The 25195-nt window shown below is 38.3% G+C and overlaps 2 protein-coding genes across 8 annotated transcripts in view; one reads left to right on the top strand and one right to left on the bottom strand.

The window, feature by feature from the left end:
- Smr (nuclear receptor corepressor smrter) overlaps positions 1–25195 on the bottom strand; it is a 57663-nt gene that overhangs the window by 15456 nt on the left and 17012 nt on the right. For all 6 annotated transcript variants that reach the window (XM_026816310.1, XM_026816291.1, XM_026816298.1 and 3 more), the window contains 7 exons: positions 20615–21173; positions 19012–19464; positions 18417–18719; positions 17817–18236; positions 17199–17555; positions 16387–16898; positions 12698–12828 (listed from right to left, as the gene is read on the bottom strand). In XM_026816310.1, coding sequence (XP_026672111.1) covers positions 12698–12828; positions 16387–16898; positions 17199–17555; positions 17817–18236; positions 18417–18719; positions 19012–19464; positions 20615–21173 — 2735 coding nt within the window. The remainder of the gene's footprint in view (positions 1–12697; positions 12829–16386; positions 16899–17198; positions 17556–17816; positions 18237–18416; positions 18720–19011; positions 19465–20614; positions 21174–25195) is intronic.
- On the top strand, positions 8479–12055 carry LOC108628033 (uncharacterized). 2 transcript variants are annotated; one of them, XM_018029683.2, is made up of 3 exons: positions 8479–9184; positions 9936–10398; positions 10653–12055. In XM_018029683.2, exons 1-3 carry the CDS (start codon positions 8875–8877, stop codon positions 11689–11691), a joined length of 1812 nt encoding a protein of 603 aa, XP_017885172.1. In that variant the 5' UTR covers positions 8479–8874; the 3' UTR covers positions 11692–12055. The 2 variants fall into 2 exon arrangements, with proteins under 2 accessions (XP_017885172.1, XP_026672116.1); XM_026816315.1 differs by having other exon boundaries at positions 8479–9268.

Here is a 25195-nt window from a genome sequence, read left to right as displayed (position 1 = left end):
CCTTTAGATTTCGCAAAATTTTCGTTTCTTGCCAATAACTCCCAAACCGTTGGACCTATGGGAAAACTGCATCAGACCTTTCTGGTAGAGGACGACGAGATCTACAATTTCCATGTAAGAACTTTTCGCTAGTATCAATAGTTTACGAGTAATGTGCAATAAACTGTTTTTTCGTTTTTCGTCAATAACTCGTTAAGTACTGATGCTAGCGAAAAAGTTTTATATGGGAATTGTAGATCTCATCGTCCTCTACAAGAAAGGTTATATGCAATTTTCCTGTAGGACGAACGGTTTAGGAGTTATTGAGGAAAAACGACATTTTGTGTCAAAAGTTCACCATTTCGACGCTGAGACGGTCGGATTTCGTCAATGCCAATAAAACGCCAATTAACTGCACTTGACTCGTTAAACACTGGAGTTAGAAGAAAAATGCATAAAATCTTTCTTGTAGAGGATGTCAGTGTCTACAACTTCTGTACAAAAAGCTTTTCGCCAGCGTCAATAATTAATTGGATATTTTCTTCTATACTTTTTAGCACGTACCTATATATTATGAGCATTGTTCTTTCGACGTCTCATTTCTTTTTAATTACAGGAAATGCGTTTTTCATACACTACGGTACATAAACTTTTGGGACTGACTGTATAGCCAATACATCCTTAATATACGAAACTTTGAATAAAACTGTTAAACGTCGAGTTAGAAAAAGTAAAAATTCAAGGCGTTATATTTTTTCTCAGTTGAACCGGTGTAGATTAATTCCGCGAGAAAGCACGGGAATGAAGACGAATAAAGGAAAGGAGGGAGAGAGGTTCTCCTGTTCGCGTCTATCTTTCGCTTGAGGCATCGGAACGAAGCGTTTTTGTATTTACGTATTTATGAGATTACATAACGGTCCGGGCTCCGGCAAAAGTGATTAAAAGCAAACATGGGCATTGGGGTTTTCCTGATCTGACGAACGCGGAGACAAGGAGGAATCATGAAACATACGATAGTACAATCGAGTCAAATCAGGCTACAATTGGAAATAACGAGAATTCATCTTCTCCCTTGGCATTAGCATAATCCAGTGCGGTGAGCGCTTACTTCGATTGCGTTTTTCATTATAATAACTCACGAAACGTAACGAAACAATGAAACACGATGGGAATTAACCGGTTTATAAAAGTCGATAAATTGCATCGCGGTCTGGAAATAAAATCTTCGAATTGGTAGAGGCTACCGCGGAATGGATTCCCGCGTGCAAACACGTATCTGTTCAGAACGATTCGATTACCGTGTTTAGCCGTGCAGCACATTTTAATGATGTGCAAACGCTGCACTTGCAGCATTTATCGTAAACAAAAATTCGTTAGAACCACTTAAATGATGAAACATTTCCAATATTATATCAACTCGATTGTATTATTCTTTTTATCAAATTCGTTATCGGATTTCACCAGCTTTTAATAAATCCATGATCGAGATTGAAATGAATAAAACATAAAAATCTTATTATACAGGGTGTCCCATGAAACACTGGACAGTCCTTTATTTCCTAAGTTATGAAGTGTATTTGGGGAAAACTCAAAAGAAACAATACTTTTCTCTGTTTGGTGCTACCTCCACTGTCGAAGACTACATAAATATTATTACCGAAAAAGACGCGGGAACATATTGTCTTTTAGGTCTGCCGATCCTAATACAGACCACAAGTATTTATTTCGTGTACAAATGGCTCACTGGATTCCAGATTCTCTTCGCACACATACGTACATACATAAAAAATGCAACACGTTCTCTCTTTCGATCTTCACTGTTTTCTATGTGTCGCTGCTAGTTGGAAAAACATATTTTGTCTGTGTGCGTGCGAAGTAGGTCCGGAATCCTTTGAGTTATCCGTAGCTTAGCCGCAATAGAACCCCTCGCTGCACTCTCATCTGCACTTCGCAAAAACTAATAAATTCTGTACTTCAGTATCTCAAAACCTAATTAAAATCGATCTTATACATGAATGATAAATGAAACTGCCGCGAAGGGTTTTATCAAATGATGCAAAACATATTTAATCTCACTTGAAAACCCGAACTTGACCATCATAGCTCATTAAATAATAACGTAATAAAAATTCGTTTCCATCAAAAGATGTACTCTCTTGAACTGTGCCACGTGAAAACTTTTTTCTATCTCCCATGACTTAGAAAATAAAGGACTGTGCAGTATATTGTGGAACACCTTATATAATTATTATAATATAATAAAGCTGCGAAGTTAATGTCATAAATTTCTAGAGATCTATTATTAAGTCCTCGAGAAGAGGGGGGGATGGTATCCAGAAATTGGCGGAAGAGTGACCAGAGTAATTCGACGTAATCAATTATCGAAGAGATTTATGAAATTTCATTGTATGTTTTTTAGGAAGGGCGAGTCGAGTTTTTGCAACGATCACGGCGAGAAACGGATGGGTGAAGGGGAGGGAAGAGAGTCGGGCAAATACAGAGCGATCGTCGGCGATGGTGTTCCGTAAAACGGATTGAACCCCTGCTCTGAATGTGATCTAGCCGTGTAAACAATGTCTGTTAATCCAAGAGTAGAGACGAAGGGAGAGACGTAATATTCGATGATGAAATGACTACTCGCTGTTGGAACACAATCGAGTTTATCGTTACAATCAATCATTTTCCCGCGTTTTATACTCTGAAATACAGGAAAGTTTAATAAACTGGCAATAGCAATTTTCTGACAACGGTAAACGAACGAAATGCGCATACAAATGTTTAAATATAAAATCGGTATGTCATAAAATTTCATACTAATTATCTCTCACACTCTGTAAAATTTAAAAAAAGCTCCAATCTTTCTTAACAATTTTTATTTTCTCAATCCAAACTTCAAATAACAAGATACGTGTATATGTGGGATCTAGAAAACTAGACAATCTTTTATAAAGATAGGCAATTAACGACGAGAGTGGCAGTTGTCGCTGCTATGTCTGTCGATGAGACTCGAAAAAAGGCAGACGTGTTAATGTCTTTTGATTTCTAATAAAGTCTAATTGTTTGTTAAGGAATCGCTCGTTTATCGGTTAAAATTAATTTTACTCTGCAGTTTCTTTGCATTTAAGATCCCAAATATGTGTGGAATAAAATCATGCATTATTAGATAATTTCTAACAAGACTGTCGTTTGCATCAGGTTGTATACTTATTAATATGTTCGCAGGCAGCTAGAGCACACAGGCAAGACATATTAACTGTGTGCGATGTGTATCTATACGCGGATAATCCATTATTTGCACAACGAAAACGCGGCCATGGCGTTGAATCCAGCCGGCCCTCGCTCCCTCTCCCTCTCCCTCTCCCTTCACAAAACTGTCTAGTGCACACAGGAGAGCGACGGGGGCTGTGTGTTGCTCTGCAGTTAAAGGCTTTAATTGGGATTAAGTAAATCAAGACGCTAATTAGCTCGCGCCAAGAGCACGCGCGCTCGCCCACAACCTTCCACCCAGCGATGGGGCCTCTACCACCTCCTCTTCTGCGCGTTGCCATTTCCTGTTTCCACTCTTTAACTCTGCCGTATCACTTGATCTAATGACTCCTATAAACTATTTACTTTTTATCAATTCTCTATATAATTTAATAGTAGTAAATAGATTTATTTTATGCCTTTCGGCCTTGAGGATGTGTAGGCTGTATACTTAAACGATGTTAGCATGTTGAATTTGTTATTATAGATTTATATTACTAGTAAAAAGCTACTTGTAAAATTTTAAATCAATTCATGGGTTTTTTGAAAAATTATAGTAACTTAAAATTTGCATGTACTCTTATGGTAATTAGCAATAACCTAAAGAAAATTTCACTTTGATCTCGAAAATAACTCAGAAAAAACGGTGATTAACTCTTGAAAAAGGGTCATATCGAATCGCCAGTGTTATTTCTTACATTCTTTGTATCTAAATCCTTTCCTTGATGCTTCCGCCTCCTCTCCCTTAGGTTTCCGTTTTTTTCTCCGTTATTTTCTCACTTAAAAATAAAAAAAATGGCGCAAAGCTCTGAAATACACGTCCTTACTCATACAGTGCCTCCTGCCGCCCCTCTATACAATTTAATATAAATCTGCATACTTTTCCCATCATATAAGTACTCTACTATATAAATATTGATTTATGACTCCCGTATAACGCGATTAATACGTTATGCGTTGCATGAATTCGCGTTATAGAAAAACGTGCTGTATAGGAATTATTCTCGTACAACGCATAATCTAAAGTAACATGTTTGAAACGATTGTTGCTATACAAACTTTGATTTTCGAAGTTTAATCAGATAGGACAGTACTTTAAAAATAAATATGTAAAGTTGATTTAAAAAAAACATATTATTAATGTATGTGAAAAATCTTCTATTTCATTGAAAATGTCAGTGTAATTATAAAGAATGAATTTTTTTTTATTTTTTTTCTTGCAAATTGTACTCAGTCTTCAAGTACCACAGATGTGCATAAAAATCTGTCAATCTAGTCACAGTAAACATGTAGCATACCAATTAATAGATGTTAATTTGATTTTCCTATCAATTTATAATTATCCTCTGCTGCCATTGCAAATTAACCCGTGCAATTAGGAAACGCGTATTTTGTCTGTAGTTTATTTATACCTGTCAGATATCATTAGCGATACTTCCATCACAGTCGGCGGTTCAAAAGCTGTTTTTTGTTTAATTCACTACCGGGTGATCAGCTTTGAATGATGGAATCGTCGATGAACACGATTCGCTTTGGGCTCAGCTTTAAATTTGCGCAGTGACAATTTTCAATTCACAAAACAGATTGGTTCCAATGATATCGAGTAGTGTTATTTTTCAAAATTACATATACAGAAAATCCACAATGTAGTAATTAAATATAACAGTTTAAAAACCGAGCCAAATTCACTGGACGGAAATTATTTTGACGCGGCAATCGTATCGGGAAGCTTCTACACCGTAAATTTAATCGTTCAGCCAATTACGTGCTACCCCATTAAAATTGAAACCGAGGGGAGCGCGCGTAGCCTAACAATCATATGGGCCGATGCAACGTAAAGGAAGAATAAGTGAATTTCTGAGCAGGTGAGTATTTATTTCATTACAAGCGGGATTGGAGAAAGACCAAACGAACGAACACGTTTTCTCGTTGGAGAGAGACAGGGAAGAGAGGGCGGGGGAGCGGTGGCAGAAGCGATGAAGAGGAGCCGCAGAAAGCCCGCACGGATCCCGGTAATATCGCGAAAAGTGTTTGCTCAGCTTGTCTCGACCGAGCTCGGAGCATTAAACCGCGGTAGCGTTCTTTCTCGTCTCCCCGGGATTCACCGAGAGCGATACCGGGGCCTCTCCAATGTGTACACTACTGGCTCCCGATTATACGTCGCCAGCCCGAAGGGCTATTTCCTTCCATTCCACCGCTGTGAATTTCGATTCTGCCGATTGAAGAGGCGATCACTTTCCATGTACTTTTGTCCCGGAGTACGCGATAATTTAAGGACGTTCGCGAAGAGCAGCGCTCAACTTAAAATCAATTCACGGTCCAAAACGGTCACAATCATCAATTTCAAATTCTATTATTATCACAATTTTCCGGGGTTCTTTTCAAGGGTACCCCTTGAAAAATCTCGGAAAAATAAAAAATTTTTTTTTTGTCAAAATATCGAAAAATGGTAACTTTTTAATAGTAATAGGAATCTATAATAACAAATTCAACATGCTAGCATTGTTTAAGTGTATAGCCTATACATCCATAACCCTTGGGATATTGCAATCGTTTCTGTTTATTAACGGTAATACTAACAGCTATGCAAACGAGAATTAGAACACTGCTTATTCTTTTCTTCTTTTATAGAAACATGAAATACAAAAGGTTGTTGAAGCTCATTTCACTAGTTCGTTTGTTGCTTTCAATGTTTTGTTCAGGATCACTTACTGAATACACGACTGCATTTTTTTAATAACTCACCAGCCACTCTGTGTACGAAGGATTGTTCTCCAATTTGTCTGTTCGATTGAACGAAAAATCCGTGGAAGGATTTAATCCCTGGGATATCGCAATCGTTTCTATTATTAACAATGACGCTAATAGCTATGCAAACGACGATTATGGTAGTGGTTGTTGCTTTCGATCAGAATGTAAAGGGATAAAGGAAGCGACGTGGGAGAAGGGGAGAAGGGGAGAAGGGAAGCGGACCGACCAGATCTGTTAAACTCCGGTTCGAAGCTTGCCGGTCTCCTGGGAAATGTGCGTAATCGTCATGTCCCACTCTGAATTGGTGGCGACGCGTTTCTTGCTCGAAACTGCGCCACCGTGTTTCAATGACCCGCGATTAACTTGAATTCGACTGGCATCAACATCCCTTGTTATCATTACATTTAAAAATCCACCGTTTTACCTAATCGGCATATGAAGCAGTTTCATATTATCTATCGATAAAGCCAGGACTTTAAACGTAAAAAATGAAATGCCTCAAGGAACAATATAAAATTGTTTCAATTCAGAAAGTACTTGAATAATCATTGAGGACAATGATAAGAAATGTTAAATATTTTATTAACAAAACACTGGTCCTATTCAATGAATCAGATAATGTCCTAAATTGATTTCTGGTAGTCCTGTAATTTTTTTCGGTGTTTGACGGCTAATGCTTATAAATTAGAGAAGGAAATGAGTAAGATAGGTCATTGATAGAGTAGTAGGAAAAGCGGACGAGGGTTGAAAAAGCGACGAGACCGAGCAAACGAGCGACCTGTGCGTGTACGGGCCACCAAGCAGAATAAAAGTGGAATTCAGAGCGCAACCTGAATTATAAACGATATTATGCAAACACCGTGGAGAAAGAGTACTCGTACCGCGAGTTAATTTGATGAAAAACATCAGAGAGGAGCCCAGATAGAGGGAACGAGACGGCCGAACGGGCAGATAGAGAGGGAACGCGAAGGGGTGGAGAAAAGGGGAACAGGTAAAAGACGCATCCTGAAAAGTACATTCTCCAAGAGAACAGGCTCCTCTTCATCTAGCTTCTCGACTCTCTGAAGGCACTCTAATCGCCAACAACCCCGTGCTAAATCGTGGTCGTGCCTAAATACCTACCCTCCTTTTCTTTTCTTTCGTTTTTCATTGTCGCCTGTCATTAGCTTTCTTGTTTGTCCTTCCACTCGACGTTTCGTCTGTAACGCTCTTCAGTTTTCGGGAATCGTTGGTAAAAGAGGATTTCATGTTGGACAAAGTTTGGCAAGGAGTTGGACTCTCTATTTGGATCGGTTAACTGTATTTCTCATCTATTCGAAAACCTCTATTATTATCCTGAATACTCCTTTTAACACAGATCTGTACAGAAATATTTAATCTGCACTAATCTGGATCAATCCGATCTAAGATCATTAACAGACAACCTAAGCTAACATTAGTTAAGTAATTTGTGTGTGCATTCGATAATTGCAAGGGATTCAAAGAGATTTTCTCAATACTCAGTAAAAAGAACAAATACATGTATTTTACGTATAAATCATGTGCCAGGAAAAGGAAATAAATATATAATCGACAGCTCGTTCTTCTGAAGACGCGGTACAGAATGAGACACAGTGGGGGTGTCGACAGGTTTTCATAGATGAAGATGGAAAAAGCGAATCTCTCAATTTGCGATTATTCTTTCTCGCTGTTTCTTCCGACCACCAGGTCGATATAATTATTGAACAATTACATGTGCCGAGGTAAATACAATAAAATGACAAAGGTAAACAAAACGTAACATAAAAGAAAGAAATTGATAAAATCTAGTATTCTGGATATTCATATACCATTAATGTAAAATATAGCTCTATAATAGTTCTCAAAATTACTGGTACGATGATTAAATTAGACATTTATTATAAAGTAAAGCTATAACTGCATGTAGCTCTTCAAGTACGTAATATATAATTAATAAATTAAATAATTCCCAGATTAATTCATAACTTTTAAAAATACACATATTTAGAAATAGTTTCTATTGTTTTATCTTCTACTTTGTTGGCTACGCTTAATCGTTGATGAAGTTAATCTGAGCTTGGTGAAAACGACGTTTGATCCTTTATAGGCGACGATATTTGTCTGAGTCTAAATAGATTTGGGAAATGTGCTAGTCTTTCCGAAACGAAGTTCGTAAGAAAAACAAGGTCAAAAGTACGTGGACAGAGGATGCGAAAGTTGAGATGAAAGGATCGCGAGATGGAAGAATAGAGGTGGAGAGCGAGGGAAGGTGAATGATACACGAGGGGAGAAAGACAAGGAAAGGGTAGCTACAATCCTCGACACGGTAAATATACCAGGCGCACGTGCAGCCCTGTGGTAATTGAACCAGCACCGCCAATCTCCACTCGTCGGGGGCGGATCTCCGTTGGCCGTTCGTCGGGGTGCATCGAACAGGGACTGGCTGATAGCTGCCGTCTGGAGGAGGAAAGACCAGAAGGGCGGTAGAGGAGCCGCAGTCGAAAAAGCAGGCGAACGCGGTGACGACGAAGCCGACTACGCGGCGTTCAAATCACGGGCAATCGCTACACACGTTGGATCACCCGTTCGAACTTCATTACCTCGTCCTAACGATTTCCGATTAATCGTGCGACGTTTTAGCAATCGATATTTGTGAATCGGGAATAATCTGGCGAAGATCGAGAAATTGATCTTGAAAATTAGACTTGTTCCGCGAATTCAGAAGATCCAGATGTGGTTTGCCAGATCGATTGATGATTTAATACGATCACGAGTGACAATTAATAATTAATTTTCTGTGGACCATATAATCTGTTCAATGACTATCAATTAAATATTATACGATGCCTGGATACTTGTGTAATTAATAAATTGTTGCTACCAAACCGAGTTCGTACGATGTACAGTTTATACAGAGCCTGGTTCGGCGACAGCGTGACTGCAGACAACTATTCGCGACTTCAGGAGACGTTATCGCCACCGGATACGGTGGTCCGGGTCGGCAACGAAGGGGAACATCAGTTTGTCGCTCACAAGGGCGTTCTAGCTGCTCATAGCGGCTACTTAAAGGCGTTATTAACAAACGCCGCTTCGACGCCTAGCCCCAGTGTTAATACGAGTTTCCCAGCCACTATCGCTGTCACCGCTACCAATCTTTCCGGACAATCGACGCGGCAACCGGTCACGTCTGTCTCGGTCTCGTCTATCGGTAATAACAAAAACCATCTCAAACTTGATTCCAAATTTTATCGAGATATTTTATCGAAGAAAACATTCAATATTATTATTCCAAGTAAGTGTAAAATGATTGAAAATATCATCCAATTAGTGATATCAAGAGAGACAATTTTCCATTTATAGAACAGATTGACTTGAATAATCTCGGATGGAGTTGTTTTTCAGGATTGTGTACAGAAAATCTGTCGTCTAGTAGTTAAATGTAACAATCTAAAAAAGAGACAAACATTTGAAAAATGTACAATAGTAACTTATTAAAAAAGCTTTGTGGTAACTTGTCTTTGCCACGTTATATGGTATACTTCGAGTTTCTCTTTACATTTTCCCAGCGTTTTGTTTCATTATTTTATTTTTCCATTATTTTTCACTCGAGATATTCCATGACAACACTTGGAAGTTTTCAACCGTCGGTTTTTTCCTGATACCCTGTCTATCTTCCCTAATTTTTCCTCGCGCTTTCGTGTCTCTTTCCTCTTTTCGGCTATGTCTTTCTCTTTTCCTGCGTTCGTTGAAAATTCGTTTTCTTATGAAGTAGTTAGTAAGCACCAGGTCATGAAGATCTCATTGAAATTTCAATAAATCGAGCTGTTTTTAGTGTAAGTTCATGTACACACAATCGTCAGTCATCATTCGCGAATTAAACGAGGAGTTAACGAAGAGCTTTTTTTATAATTATATTTTTTACCTTTACTCGTTCCTCGGTTTAAATAATGAATTTGCAGGTGGGGAAGCTTTCGCGCCACTATTGGACTACATGTACACTGGCCGATTGGAGGTGACGCTGGACAATGTTTACAGCGTGCTACTGGCCACACATTTGTTGCATATGCCGGGAGCATTGGAGCAATGCAGAGCGGCGTTACTCAGACTAAGGGCTCCTCCGCTGCCGACTCCGATCCCGGTCCCACAGGGTCCGACGTCGACGCTGACATCGTCGAGCTCGATGCCCGCGTCGACGACGGGTCCCGGGAACATACTTCGACCGATACCGAACAGATTGATGATAGACCCGAGCATGTGTTGGCCGCCGCTGTATCCACCGACCGCGCCGCCGCCGCCTGGTACGATCGGCATATCGCATTTACCCCAACTACAACCGTCGGTCTTGATGCAATCGGCCGTACCACTCAGCGTTTCCATCGTTCCGACGAGCATCCAAGAAACGCAGAGCTCGACGGTTTATAGGTTCGCATTGTTTGCCTCAATTTAACCGACTGAACGGAATTGTTAACGCAACAGATTCGAGATATCTATGTTTACTTTAGCTTCGGTTAGTGTTAGCTTTTCTCAAACGATCACACTTCGAGCGACCAACCGTGAAAGATCAAGAAATTGACAGTAAAAACGATCTCGAATTAGTTTCCCGTGCCCACGATTCTTTATAAAATCTAATAATTAAAATCGCTTAGTCAAGTTACTAATAAACATATTTTCAACAGCGACATTTCACCGAAATCGTCGATGTTTCAAGTGGAGCGGAACCGCGGTCTGAGGATGGACATCAAAGGAAAACCGAGTTCGGAGAACGCGTCAAACTCCCATCCCTTCGCCGCGTACACCACGTCAAACGTGGTCACTTCAACGAGAACGTCATCGCCTTGCCAATCAATTTCACCGACACCGTCGTCGACGTCTCAGTCTTCGATCGCAGCGTGCCAGAGCAGAAAACCGACGGAGAACCGAGCCAGAAAAGAGGAACCCGATTACGAGGAGCAAAACGAGAATCCACGGACGCAGCGACTCGGTTCGCCTCTTGCCGAAGATTCTAGGATACCTCGCAGCCACGACAAGAACAGCGATACGGGCTCTGTCGGGGAGAACGACCGCGGCAGAGGCTCCAAGCGAAGAGGACGCGGCTCTTCCAACAGCGGGAACGACGGTCCGTCGAGCATTTTGTCGGTGGTGTACGACGTGGCTTGCTGCGACGGCCCGGTAAAGTTCCATCGCGTGTTGAACGAGAATTACTCGTCCACCGCGGGCGCCGGTTCCGGCTCGCGGTTACAGAGACCGTGTTTCGAGCCGGAGAACAACGCGTCGAGCGAGAACGACGAGAACGGGGGCCCAGCGGGATCCGTGAGGACAACCTGTGACCCGAGCGAACCTCGGATCGACGCTGGTAACGGAACCGGGGGGAGCTACACGTGCGGTTACTGCAGGCACACTTTCAAGTCGCAGTACTGCTATAGGAAACACACCAAGAGGCATTTGTTATCGATCAGAACGAACGACTCGATCGGGAACAGGCAGAGGCAAGAGACCGTACGAAACAGGAGGGAAGTTCGCCTGCTGGATCTGAATGTTCAATATTATCCGTGCAAGATATGCGGCTGTAAGTTCCCGAGCTATTATTTCGTGCATAAGCACAGGAAACTGTGCCACGCGAACAGGGAGGAGAGGAGCCAGTCGGACGAAGCGAACAGCATCGTGCCGGAAGATCAGGAATCGACTACTTCGACGACCAACAACGAGAGGCAATGAAGACGGAAATACAATATTTTATAAATCATACTGTGAAAATTGAGATGTGAAAACAAGCCTCAATAACATGTTCAAGTCTGATTGAAATGATCGATTCGTCTTTCTTGTCTCACGTATATAGTGACACATTATGATTTAAGATTTGAATGTTGCATTAAATAGTAACAAGTGCAAATGGCTCGACTGATATTAAATGGTGTTCAGTTAATTGAGGAAAAAGATTCACTGTTTGAGTCTTGTAGAGATCAAGTTTGGAGATAATGTTGAACAAATTGTAATAATTAACTGTAGCTAGATAATGTTAACTGATATTTCCTGTAACGATAGTATTGAAAGGAACGGTAATAAAAATGAATTCAAAAGATTTGAGTGTCCCGATCAATTTGTTAATCGCTTATCACGAAGTTGTCAGAATTGTACGTCAACTTCAGAATTATCGATTGTTAAAGCGTTTGTGTAAAGCGATTATATAATAAATGATGTTTCATTATATTTATGACAATGTATTAAATCCATGTAGTTCTGTTGTATTATGCAATAATAACATCTAAAACAATCAACTTTTAAACTCTATTCTTCAAACGCTAATAGTAGACACGGCAATATAATTACGCAATTGAAATAATCGATAATAGAACTATTTTGTAAAACCAAATTTAATCAAAAGTTTAGAAATTAGTAAAAATTTAATTGCAGAGTTCATTAATTTATTTCCTAAAGTGAAAAGTATTCAATATTTTTTCATTATTAACATGCAAGCGTTAATTAAACAGAAAACAATTCTTTCTAATCCTAAACTTTACTCGATCAGAATCTCTGCCTTCACAAACATCGTATATTACACGAACGAGTAAGCTTTTTTTTAATAAATCTGACTGCATAAAAAAAAGAATCGCGAAACGTACATACAATGTAAAATTGCGAACTCTTGAAAATCTGGCTAAAAACTGACGGAAGACAGCGAATCGAACGATGAAATAGATGAAATTTGTTTAATCAAACTTACCAACGGTGTCCATTGATTGGGCTTCCTCGTCGCTGGTTTCCATCGGGGTTGCGTGGTTATCTTTTTTCTTTTCTTTTATCCTGCTCGTTGCCGCCACGCTGCCACCGCCACCACCACTGTTTGCCGCCTCCCTGCAATAACATCGTTTCGATTTGTTAAAACCTCTCAAATAATATTCACGATTGCATTTATTAAGAAACTTCTAATAAACTTTTAGGTGAAAATAACTGTTATGAAACACAATCTCAATTATAATCACGGATTGTGGATGTTTATACAAAATAAACCATTTGTCATATTCATTTAAAGAAAATCTGGTTTCAGATTTATACAGTTTACATTAAACAGTTTAATAACCTTAGCACTTAAAAATCTGTGTGCACATAAAAAGTTGGACATATTCTTCAATTTATCTCTGTTATAGGCCAAAAGTTGTGAAAACCTGCGATTTGTAGCTCATAACCATGTTAACCAATTTTTATGAAACTTTGTATATCTATACATAATTTACTTCGATCTATAAGAAACGTTTCAAATTTTTATTAAAGACCCCAGTAAAAAAAGTTAATGTCAAATTTTGTCAAACACATGTACGAGTTCCGTTAATTGCATTTCCGACTGCAAAAACACTTATAGATGGCTCGTTTCCTACAAGATTAATATCTGTTTTAAATTTTCCAATTGATTACTTCAGCCAGAAATATTAGTATATCGAACAGTCTGCAAATTCTCAATATTAACTTTTCTAACTATCTAAAATCGGTGTTTAACTTGTACTTCTATTAGAAAATGTTTCATAATAGATAATTTTATCTTATCAAGATTTATACTTTAGAAAATTACGCAATGAAAGTTCAGAAAAATATAAATTTGACGCCCAAATATTCTATAAACGACGTTAGAAAAATTTTATTATCCTCAAATTCATAAATTGTCATATATTCTCTTTCATATTTATAAAGCCGCGTAAAAAATGTACTACAAGAATTATCATTCTCGTCTCGATGTAAAAAAATTCCCTCGTTTTGCAGCAATTCGATATAATTCCTAAGCGAACAGGATAAGTCAACACATTCCGGTCTTCGTGCGGTTCAGAATCAGATTTTCAACGATCGATTCAATTTCGATGATGAATGCCTACGTAAACATAATCCACTAACCAGTAACCATTGATTAGCATTACAATCTGCTAATAACTACCCCGCCTTATCCCACACGAACCTCCCTGTTCCACTACCACCCTTTGCTCCCCCTAGACGCCCTCCATTCACCGTTACTCTCTCCCTCTTTCCTTTTATTCACGTTCCAACAATTTTTATGGCTCCAAACTCGATAACGATTGTCAGAATTCCAGTCTTTCATTATATTAATTAAATAAAAAAATTAATTTAAAGGAAAGTGGAAATGGTGAGCGGAAAATTATTAAAAATTGGTAGAAATTATAAAATTTCTAGTTAAATTAAATATTTCATACGCTATATAATTATTCATGCTATGTTTGCTTGTTAGAAGTAAAAAAGTGTTATATTTTTTAACAATGTACGAATTAAATTTCTTGGAACTTGCATGCAAAATGTCGCAGAGAAATATATAGAATATTAACGCAATTACGGAGAGATGTAAATGCCTTTTCCTCATACGTTATATTCGGAAGCAGTTGATTAATTAATACGTTTATAATCAATGAACTGTTAATAAATGACAAAAACATGGATTACGAACGTTCTCAAGTTGATTATAAAAGGTAATAAAAAAATATACATTCCAAGCGACATCAAACGTAGTTGAATAATATGGAATTATTTTAATATTACACACCACATTCTACGTTTCTTAAAAAAAATTGAAACGTGTTTTTCGTCGTATGGAAAATAATTGATTGAAATAAGCTGGAAACTTTCAAACTGAGATTTATGTAACATGTTTGCCTGCTATTAAGTCTAGAACGAAACTTTCTTTTAGTTAAAATTAACGTCGTTAACTTTAATATTAGCTTCTTGGCACTAGGCGGATGATTTATTAAAGCAGCATGCTGCTTTATAGGTAGAAAGCTACACGTAAGACGCGCATTCTGAAAACGGCCTACATAGATCATACGAGCTCGAAACACGAACTAGACTATATAGATGTATGATTTTATGAAATAATTCAGCCTGTTATAAATTATCTTCAACATTCCAAGCATATAAACTTGGATGTTCAAGTCATATATGATACGTGTTTTCTTTTCAGTACAATGAGAAAATTGTAAATTTTCAAATTTATCTGAACTTGAATTTAATAACTTATATTGATTACTTCATTAAATATTTTATTCGTGTCTGTGCTTGTTTACCTAAATTTCAACTCTCGACTTAATATCTCACTTCGTGAGCTATGTATTTGTACACGATGTCGTAGTTTAATCATTTTTTATTACGTAAGTGTTCGTTGAAAATGAATTAACGATTATGAGAAAAATATATGAGTGAGTAATTATTCGATCGCTGAGAATTTCTATTTTGAGATTTATAGTTTCTAAACGTAAGTGATATGAAAATAGAAAGTTATTTATTGCGGTGACCGAGTCTGCGTAGAAATTTACGGCCAAAATATCGGTTACATCAAAAGTCTAGTTACCAAATAGTACACCAGATCTGTGGCCATTTATTTTTTTTATTTCAAAGTAGTAGTAGTAGTAGTAGTGCTAGACTGGCATCCGAAACTACGCTGCGTGTAGATTTGCGGATGCCATCTGAATTTCTTAATGAGAGCAGAAAGATAGTTTTAAATATAACTGTACAGCTTGAACCTGCTTCTTACGTTTCTCTTCATCTAACACCTTATTTTCTTGCGCAATTTCATATAAATTTTATGAATTTGCAATTTTTGCGATGCTCTTATTTACAAACGATGACACTAACCACTCTAATCTTTTAATGTAAGATTCTTATGATTTTCTTACATGATATGTTAATTTTTTTTATACACATTGTAAAATCAGTTTTTTGTTATAATTAAAAATGTCATCTTCGAAAAGTGTCAATATAGTGATTACATGTTAAAAAAAGAAACTTTGAGGGTGAATATCTCGCTCATTATAATGCCAGGTTTCCTATAATTTTAATCATCGATAAATAGTACTATAATTATCATATAGTTAAAATTTAGAAACAATCGTAAGAAAATTAATTTTCGTAACTGTGTACTACCTTAAGTTTTACGGGCATTATCTCTTAAACCACAAACTCATAATAAACGTGATGGTTGAAGAAATTTGAAAAAATAGTAATTATATTATTAATAATATTATCAATACTTATGTCTTGTTTTTCCTTAAGAGACAAGAAATCAATATTGTTACTCAAGTTTGTTATTGCATGGATAAAATGATAAAACGTCGTCCAAGATCCACTTTATCATATCACAATACACTTCTATTAATCTTGTCAACGGATTATTATCTCCGTATTCTTTTATAATTAACATATTCAGTCGACATGAGATATACGGCTCATAAAATTATTTGGATCATTTTCACAGAAATTTTTGGTAATTAGATCATACAAAACTGTTGTAATATGTATTTCAAATATAATTCTAAGCACTTATTATCTGCTTTTGTGAGATTCTACAGTATGTTTCAATCGACTCTGCACAAAATTTACAGTACGACTCTAACTTGTGAAAAGCAATAAATGTATACGTACATTACTTTGACATCTTTTCCCGGCACCGCTTCGGAGTTCAACTGCGGCTCTTCTTTTACTTCGATTTTGATAAGGTGCGGTTCCTTTGACTCAACTTTGCTCTCTTTGTTCTCTTTACTGGAATCCCTGCTATCCTTCGCAGTCGTAGTCGTTAACGGTGTCGCGGACGACGACGTTGTAGAGCTCGATGCAGATGTCGTTGTGGCTGTCGTCGATGCTATCACGGAGTCCGTCGTTAAACATATACCCGACGTTGATGAACTCGAAGTGGTCGTCGAAGTCGTCACGTTTGTTGCCGCAACGACCGTCGCCGATGCGTTCGACGTAGTCGTACTCGTACTTGTCGTTGTCGTCGTCGTCGTCGTTGTCGTCGTTGTCGTGATCGTTGATGTTGACGACGAACTATTCTGAGGATTCTCCTGAGTCTTTTGCTGTTGCTCGCGTTGCAACCTTGTCGTAACACCCGTAGTCAAAATGTCTAATGTCCCAATACTCGAACTGGTATTATTTACCTGAAAAAGGGATTAACAAATGATTAACATTTATATTGAACGTAAACTAAGAAAAAGTCTAATCAATAGATCGTGGATTTTACGCATTTCTAAAAAAATTGTATCAGTAGTGAATATGAAACATGTTTGCCATGTTAAAAATATACAAACTATACAAAATATTCAGAGATGAGTGTCTATTATAATGTTTATATGATATTAGATTACATGATAAAAAAAATGTGTATGCATTTTTTGAACTGAACAATGAATATTTTATTCTGCATGAAAATTCGGAGTCTACTAATTAATAACACTCACTTTATTATTAGGGTTGTTCCGAGAGCTACGTGTTCGTTGCCGGGACTTTCGCAAGAGCTGCTTATAATTTTCTGCTTTTTTAGTGAGGTAGTAATGATGCACACAATCTGGAACGGACTTATGTTCTAAAGATTGAGCTATTGTTCCAAAATTCTTCGGATGTTGTAAATATTTCTCCTTAAACAATTCATGCTCCATGGAACTCCACACGTTGATTAATTTTCGTTCGCTATGAAGAGCCTCTAATTCTTCAGGTTGAAGAAGACCGTTCCGATTTTGAAACGCGATTCGCCTCTGCTTCATATCCAATAATAAAGGCGGTATTACTGCGTATGAGCGCATCTTCTTATCTTCCATCTATAAAAGTAATGGAACGATTACTATCATTATCATGTATGTAGATATAACAATTATTACTGCTTAAGTAATAATATGGTTCTAATCGTGCATCTCGTTCATAATTAAGTATCTGTTCCGCGTAATAACTAATTGACCCCCACGAACTTCCCCATTATTCTATTTTTTTTAAGCCATCGTATAATTAATTTGAAGTACCGTTATAAACCATCAACGTTATCAGCACAAAATAAGTCTAAATATGTGTATGTGCGTAGATACCTCTTGCTCTTGAAGGCCGTCCATAATTTCCTCTAAATCGGCTTCACTCTTGATGCGAGCACCGACTCTGTTGAAGCGTTCCTTATCTTCCCTTTGTTTCCGTAATTCGGGAAAGACTTTTTCGAAAAATTCACGATTCTTCGCTTCTTTCGATTTTCTTTTCTGCGTCGCCTCCAATCGCTCTACTTTACGGTGCCACTCCTGTACCAAAACAGCGTACGTTTGTGACTGTTGCCGGTGAAGGGACGCGCGTTCAGCGTGTTCTCGTCGAAGCCTCGCTATAAGCCTCGCCCTCATGTACGTTTGGTGTTTCGTACGATTTTCTTGGTACACACTTGTATCTGACGGCTGATTGTACAAAGGTAGTTCCACTTTTGGACCCAACCTTTCTAGCAGTCGGTGTGCTTCTTCTGCCTTTCTCTACAATTCGAATTAATCATCAGAACTCCGCCTAATACATATAAATTTTTACGTAAACCATGCATAAAGTAAAAACTCCGAATTACAAAAGCAGTCTTGACCAAACTAATTTGCGTAATTTTGTTTATCAAATCTATGATTGTTCACATTACCAGATAAGTGTAAGCATAATGATTTTACCCTGTTGTCAGCATAAATTTGTTGTGCCAGGGATCGATGCTTTGGTTGCTGAGATTGTTCCTCAACCTGCCGTTTAAGACCAGGGGCTTCCAGAGGTTTATTCGCTGTCTCTTCTAATTCTACCTCTTTTTTCCGAAGCTTGTTTATGTTTGTTTCCCTTTTCGCAATTTCCCTATCGACCTTCGCGATTTGTTGCAAGAGATCGTCCTTGGTGCTCCTGAATTGTGCATCTTCTTGCGTAGTCGGCTCCGGAAGCGTGGGCGAAATAGCTTCAGTCTGCGGCGTGTACGCTCCCGTCGAAGGCTGCTCCTAACAACAATTCTCCATAAAATACGGCATCACACATCATAAACTAATAGTACCCATTTAATGTACAAATTTCTATCCCTAAACGAACATCTTTCCAGTTCTACACAAAATTTATTATCAAATTTAGAGCATTGCCATAATTGCTATGATTTGACCATTATAATCCACTTAAAAATGTACGGACTGAACAAACATTCAGCTAATTGTTGTAAGTCACTTAGACAACATTAGATTAGATAAGGAAGTGCATACTAAATACGGGTACCGTGACTATGTTTATACCCACCCTAGTGTCTATCCTAAGCGTTTGTACCAACTGAACAACGTGTTCCTGCTGCTGCTTGAGGCAGGCATCGGCAGGCGACAAACTCTGACAGCGAGATTGTGACTGCGATTGCAACTGAACCTGGGTCGGTTGACTGAGACGTATTTTCTTGAAGGGCGGCGCCTCCTGGAGCTTGCCCAACTCGATAGCCGTACGGCTGCAATACTGATCCGGCTGGACGGGCATCATGCCTATTCGTGAATTCCTCGCGCTGGACACATGCTGATAATCTGGCGCCGTCGGAGAAGGTGTCGGGGTAACCGAGGCAGGTGGCAGAAGCGATATCCTCGGTCTGTCCCCCCTGCCACCGCCTAACCCGCTGTTCGCCGCGTATTCGGCTGTAACCACTCCGACACCGACGCCGATCTGCGACAGAGGACTGCTGCTCACGCTGATGGCGATCCTCTCGTTCACCTAGACAACGGGAACTATTAAAATCTCCTCCTTCTTTCCATCTAACATTACACCCATTTTCTCTCTATCCGTTTCCTACGAATATATATTCGACTGCTCTTGTGCTTTTTTCATCGCGCGTTTTATTCAATTTATCTTGCCCAACCTTTCTGGCGCGAACCTATTTCAAGAAAATCGATGACCCGGTTCAAGAGGGCAGACGGTAGACTATCGATACATCTACAACAACCGTCATACGTTCCTTGCACTCGCGTTACGGCTAAACATTCCGCTTTTAATCGCTCCATCTTTATTTCTCCCGACCCTCGCGCTATTTGCCCTGCTTACACACCCGCCTTGCGATTCTAATCTCGCACCCAAACAGATAACGCGTACGACTTCGTGTACAGATCGTTTATCTAATTCTATGCGTATATAAGTACATACGCGTAATGTACATTTTAAATGGACTGTAACGTGAGACGTAATAAATTCGTAAATTCGTAATTTCTTTGAACTGCTTGCATCAGAAACAGGAATATTTTCTTAATTATTAAAATAAATTTTCTTTCAAGGAATGTTTTTCCGGAAATCGTCGAAGTTTCACGATATTATTTTTATAGTAAAAAAAGATGAAGACTCATAAAAAATAGTGATGCTGTTAAAGGATCTGGTTTTGATATCAGCATAAAATGATTTGAAAACCGCGCTCCGTTCGCGACAAATACAAGCTACACCGCTAAGCAGAAGGGAAAGGGGGAGGGCTAATAGTAGGTGAAAGTCAAGGGCAGAGCGGGGGCAAATCTACACGCGCGTTTCGTACAACGCGTTCCAAACATTTAGGCAGCAACAAAAGGTTGGTACTCACCATACCCAGCATTGTTATAACCACATTATGTGTAAATATTAATTACACGCATATGTACGCAAAATTCTCTCAATAAGATATTTAATTCCAGTTCTCCTACATTATAAAGAAGAAATTACAGTTACAAAATCAATGTATTATTACAAAGTTAAAAAACTGCATCTTCTTTTAATATCCCAATGTTCAATTGCGTTTTAAAATTTATCTGGACGTACAGCTACAGATTTTTGAAACGGAGAAAACGGATAGAGAGGGTTTCGAGGGCGATTTATCAAGTGATAAATCAAAGAAGGAAATACCTACATTCGTGGTGGCGATGCGGTAAGCGTCCCTTGCGACGTAAGTCCCCGGGAGCGATGGTGGCGGCGTTTGACTGACTGTAGGCGGGTTGGCAGGTGCAGCTGCGGGTGCAGGTACCGGGACAGGGGTCGGTGCCGATGAAGCCGAGGTTACCATCGTCGCTACTGCCGGCACCGACGCCGATGTCGGCGTCGACGGGTACGGGTGTATGTACCGCAGGCTGGCAGCCATCGGCACGGTAACGTAACCTCCTGGTGCACTACCCACCGTGCCGGTGTTCCCGCCACTGTTGCTTCCAGTACCGGCACTGTTACCGGTACCGGTGGTGTTCCCGCTTCCGGCCGATGATACGACACCGGAACCAGATCCAGCCCCGCTGTTCACGTTGTTAACACCACCACCGCCTCCGCTTCCACCGCCGCTGCTGCTTCCACTTCCTGTTGTTCCCGCCGCCGACGCCGAGGATGCAGCCGCGCCACCCTGCACGTAAGTCACCCCTGCCCCTATCGTCCTCGGTGACACGGGGCTGCTGCTTTTGATGTTCACGTAATTTTGCGCCGACCTGAAACCACAGCACGTGCGTTAGCACCGGGGAAAGTTAGAAACTGACTCATCCCATTGAATCCCTTGCTCTGCCCAGTGGCGTCAGTCCACAAAAGATCATTTTAATATAGTAATAATAAATATAAACCCTTTTATTTTTTAACTATTTTTCATGGTCTTTGATCGTTCTTAAAACATCTGTTACAAAGCAAAAAGACTTATCATCCTATTAGAAGATGCTCGCCTGATAGTCAAGAATACAAATATGCCTCATAGGTCGACAAAGGCAGAAGCGAAAGGGTCAGTAATATTTATTTTATCAAATTAACTTACATATGAAAGGATGAAGATCACAGTTATGTAAGTCTTCACACAAAAATTGTGAGTTGCATTGCTTTCTTCAACTACAAATGCTAATATATTAAAAGCAAGGTAAGGTAAATCCGAATTGATGTCCCTACTCGCTACTTTTCATTTTTTGCTAACCAAAGTTACTAAAGATTCTACTTATTTAGCTAGATAATCATGGATATGATTTAGGGCCACTGCTAATGAAAACAGGGTATAGGTTTAATCACTTTATCCACAACCATTTCTTATAATAAGGCATTTTACTAGTTTTCAATTAGTATCCCTCACTATTCTCTACTTAAAAAATGTGTTATACCAGCTGCAGTAAAACCTTTGCTTCTCAAAATAGGGATTAATAGACTTACTCTGACTTTTATCGTTTCATATTAGTTCATTTGTACTGACAATAAATAAGACTCTTTATATTGTAAGAAGTGATTGTAAAATACTTGTAAGAGTGACTCAAGTCCAGGTTTTCAACTTACTTCGTTATTCTACATAACATTTGGACTGCTCACTGTTATACTAAATTAAAGGAAAACATAATAAAGCTACATGTTATAATTTATTTCAAATTGCACGTTTCACAAAATTAAGGAAAGTAACCTGCTTCACTTTACACTGAGGTAGTGAAATACTATTGAAAACTAAGATCTATTAAAAAAGTTATAGTGGAAACACCTTAAAATGTTGTTGTTAATTATATTTGCAATGCAGTACGAAAGTGCTCTGAATTTCTAGCAAGAAAATCACATTAGACGCTCGTGTCCCTACAGCAATAACGGTTTCCTTACATAGTTTGCATTTCTGGATGCATCATGCATCACATCTTGCGCATGGATATATGTGCAAGCGACACATTCCTCATGACAAGAGAAATATTAAAATAAAGAAAAAGAATGTCCTAGAAAACATTTCCTTGGAAAAAGTCTTATTACTCTTCATTTAATAAGAACCTACAAGTAACTAACGATAAAGGATTATCTAGCAACTATACGTAATTTTGTATTCGATTAATAAAATCATTTTATTTGTGTTATGAACGAACGTGATCAACTAGAATATATAATAATTTCTTAGAGCTAACTGCATGAGAAGAAAATCACGAAGTTCTAATAGTCGACTATTTAAAATTGTTTACCAATAGTCATCCACCTTTGGAAAATATACATGTTAACGATCTAACGGCAATTCTAACCTTAAAAATAACTGACTTAGCTATTACCAATTACTTATTCAAAACTTTATTGTACGAAACCATTGATTAATCATTAGACATATTGAACTGTACAAAAATTTGTTATTCTTATTTCTAAGCCATACATTTCTAAGGAGGCTGACTATTGGCTAAGGTCTAAAACAAGACACGTTTACCCTATTTCTAATCTTTGTGGTATACAGGTAGAATTGCAGATAACAATAATATTGTTTATGTACCTTTATAATAGAAATCAGTAAAAAAAGGAATTCCACGTGGGAGAAAGTAATACGAAAAAAAGGCCGTACGTGAAATTAGATAAGGGGAAGAGAAAACAAAATAGTGCGTGAAAAATAAATGCATATGAAAGATGACGGATGATGGTCGGGCGACCAATCGCGTCACGCGATAAAAATATGCTTCACGTGAGATCCACCATTGGTCGTTACTTGTATGTATACATGTATATTAGGTATTTATGTGTGTGTCGCGGCGGCCGTAGCAGAATAGTGGATAGACGACCTTTCGGCGGTAGTTTGACACATGTGGCAGGATACGCGACGCATGCGTCGTAAGGTATAACGATATGCGGTGTCGCAGTATTCCACAGATCATGGTTCCGCGTGCCGGTGCATCGCATTGGTACCTATTCTTTCGTGGAAATGACTGCGCATGCGTTGGAACATCACAAAGGGTGAATGTGCCTGTCTGCTTTCGTAAGGCGACGTTGCTGTCGCGACGTTGCCACATTGTCTGACACGTCCGAGCCACGACGAGGCATTTCTCACATTATTTGCTAGCGGATTATGGAGAATTAATGATGCGCTGACCGATATATCGCGTTCAAGGATATTTCCTCCCGAATTCTATCACGCATCTTAAAACACTTTCCCTCTTTTCCGTTCCTTCACCATTGTAACTATATGAGGTTTTAAATTACGAAATGCTGATGATGGTATCATAGTTTTTCTTATCTATCATTGCGTAACAGTTTCTTCGACAGACAGCGTGACGCAAAATTTTCATTTGCATCGTCTCTTAGCGTTTTATATTAAGCGTAAAATAATTTGAGAAACTTAATTGTCCCAGGCGAAGGTTGCTGCAACTTGCGAATGCAGATAGCATTAAAATACATGATCATTAACAATTAATTATAGATATATCGTGAGCTGTTAGTCCGAATCCGCGATACCTCTTTTAAGGAACAACTTCTCTGAAGATTCATTCTTTCGTTAACATAATAGAGCAACGTTTTACATTATCCAAACAATCATACTTTTAATAAACTGTCGAGTTAACGTACATTTTCATATTGCTAATAGTTCAGATAAAATGATCAACAAAAAGTTATTAAATTTAATAAAAGCGTCACGTTAGATGGAAAATATCTGGCAAGAAATTGCGACATGTGTGTGTGAAAACATTACGCGCATTGGCAATAAATCATTGATATTCGAATTAGTATTTTTTTCATTCCATTTGAATTTATAATCGCACGTGAATGGCGGTTTTATTAATTTCCCTAGACTATGAGTTCTCGATGATGTAACGGTCACTGACCCCCTCCTCCCACTTCTGAAATCTCCTTCCCCTCCTACCCTCCATGTATCATTTACTCTTTTTCCCTTTCATGAATGATGCGCATGCGATAGGACGTTATGTATGTACGTACGTAGGTCACGAATAGAACGATAACGTAACATTGTGTTCGTACAACCTCGTACATAGAAGCTTAAGCGTGAATCTCTTCGCGTTTAATGACAATGAATTTGTACGTTAGGTGAGAAACGAACTATCACCTTTACGATGACACGTTTTTCTATGTATAGTAATATATGTATACTAACTTACGATGATTAAGAATTAGTGCCACTCTATAGCGCCAAGAAAAATAGTTTTTCACAACTTTTTATAAGACTATGGTGAATATAGTATATCTAAAAAATATAATATTTTTCATAGCGCTAGAGTGGCATTTGACGAAATAGACAGAATAAAATTTATGACATGAACAACGTTAAATCGTCATTTTTAGTGAATGATAGTAAACACTGTGCTATGAGTTTTGAAGAGAATTTGAATTTTGATGATATTATTCAAAGTAAGCGACATACGAAAATAGCGTACGAGTTTAAAATGATGAAAAATGTCAACAGACGAAACTGCGAGATTAGGAAATTTTTATTTTCGGTGCTTACATACTCCCACGCTTATGATAAGATCAAAGTTAATAAATAATTGAAGAGGAATGAAAGAAGAAAATCGTAGTTGAAAATAGTGGTTCATATATAAATATGACCGGTGGATAATGGTTCATATGTAAATATGTTCGAAATGCAAAAAGAGTATGTACAGTGTGATATAAATTACTTTAAATGCGAAACAGAAAATCCTGCTTATAACATTTAATCGATAATTATATAGCTTTAGAAATACATTACTTTCAGACAATCGAATTTCGTATGAAGAAAAATACTTTTTTGTTCTCCGCT

The sequence above is a fragment of the Ceratina calcarata genome, unplaced genomic scaffold (assembly GCF_001652005.2).
Source record: "Ceratina calcarata isolate Rehan_Ccalc_2016 unplaced genomic scaffold, ASM165200v1 scaffold127.2, whole genome shotgun sequence".
NCBI lineage: Eukaryota > Metazoa > Arthropoda > Insecta > Hymenoptera > Apidae > Ceratina > Ceratina calcarata.
The sequence above is the reverse complement of the archived record's forward strand: the minus strand, read 5'-3'. Positions and strand labels throughout refer to the sequence as shown.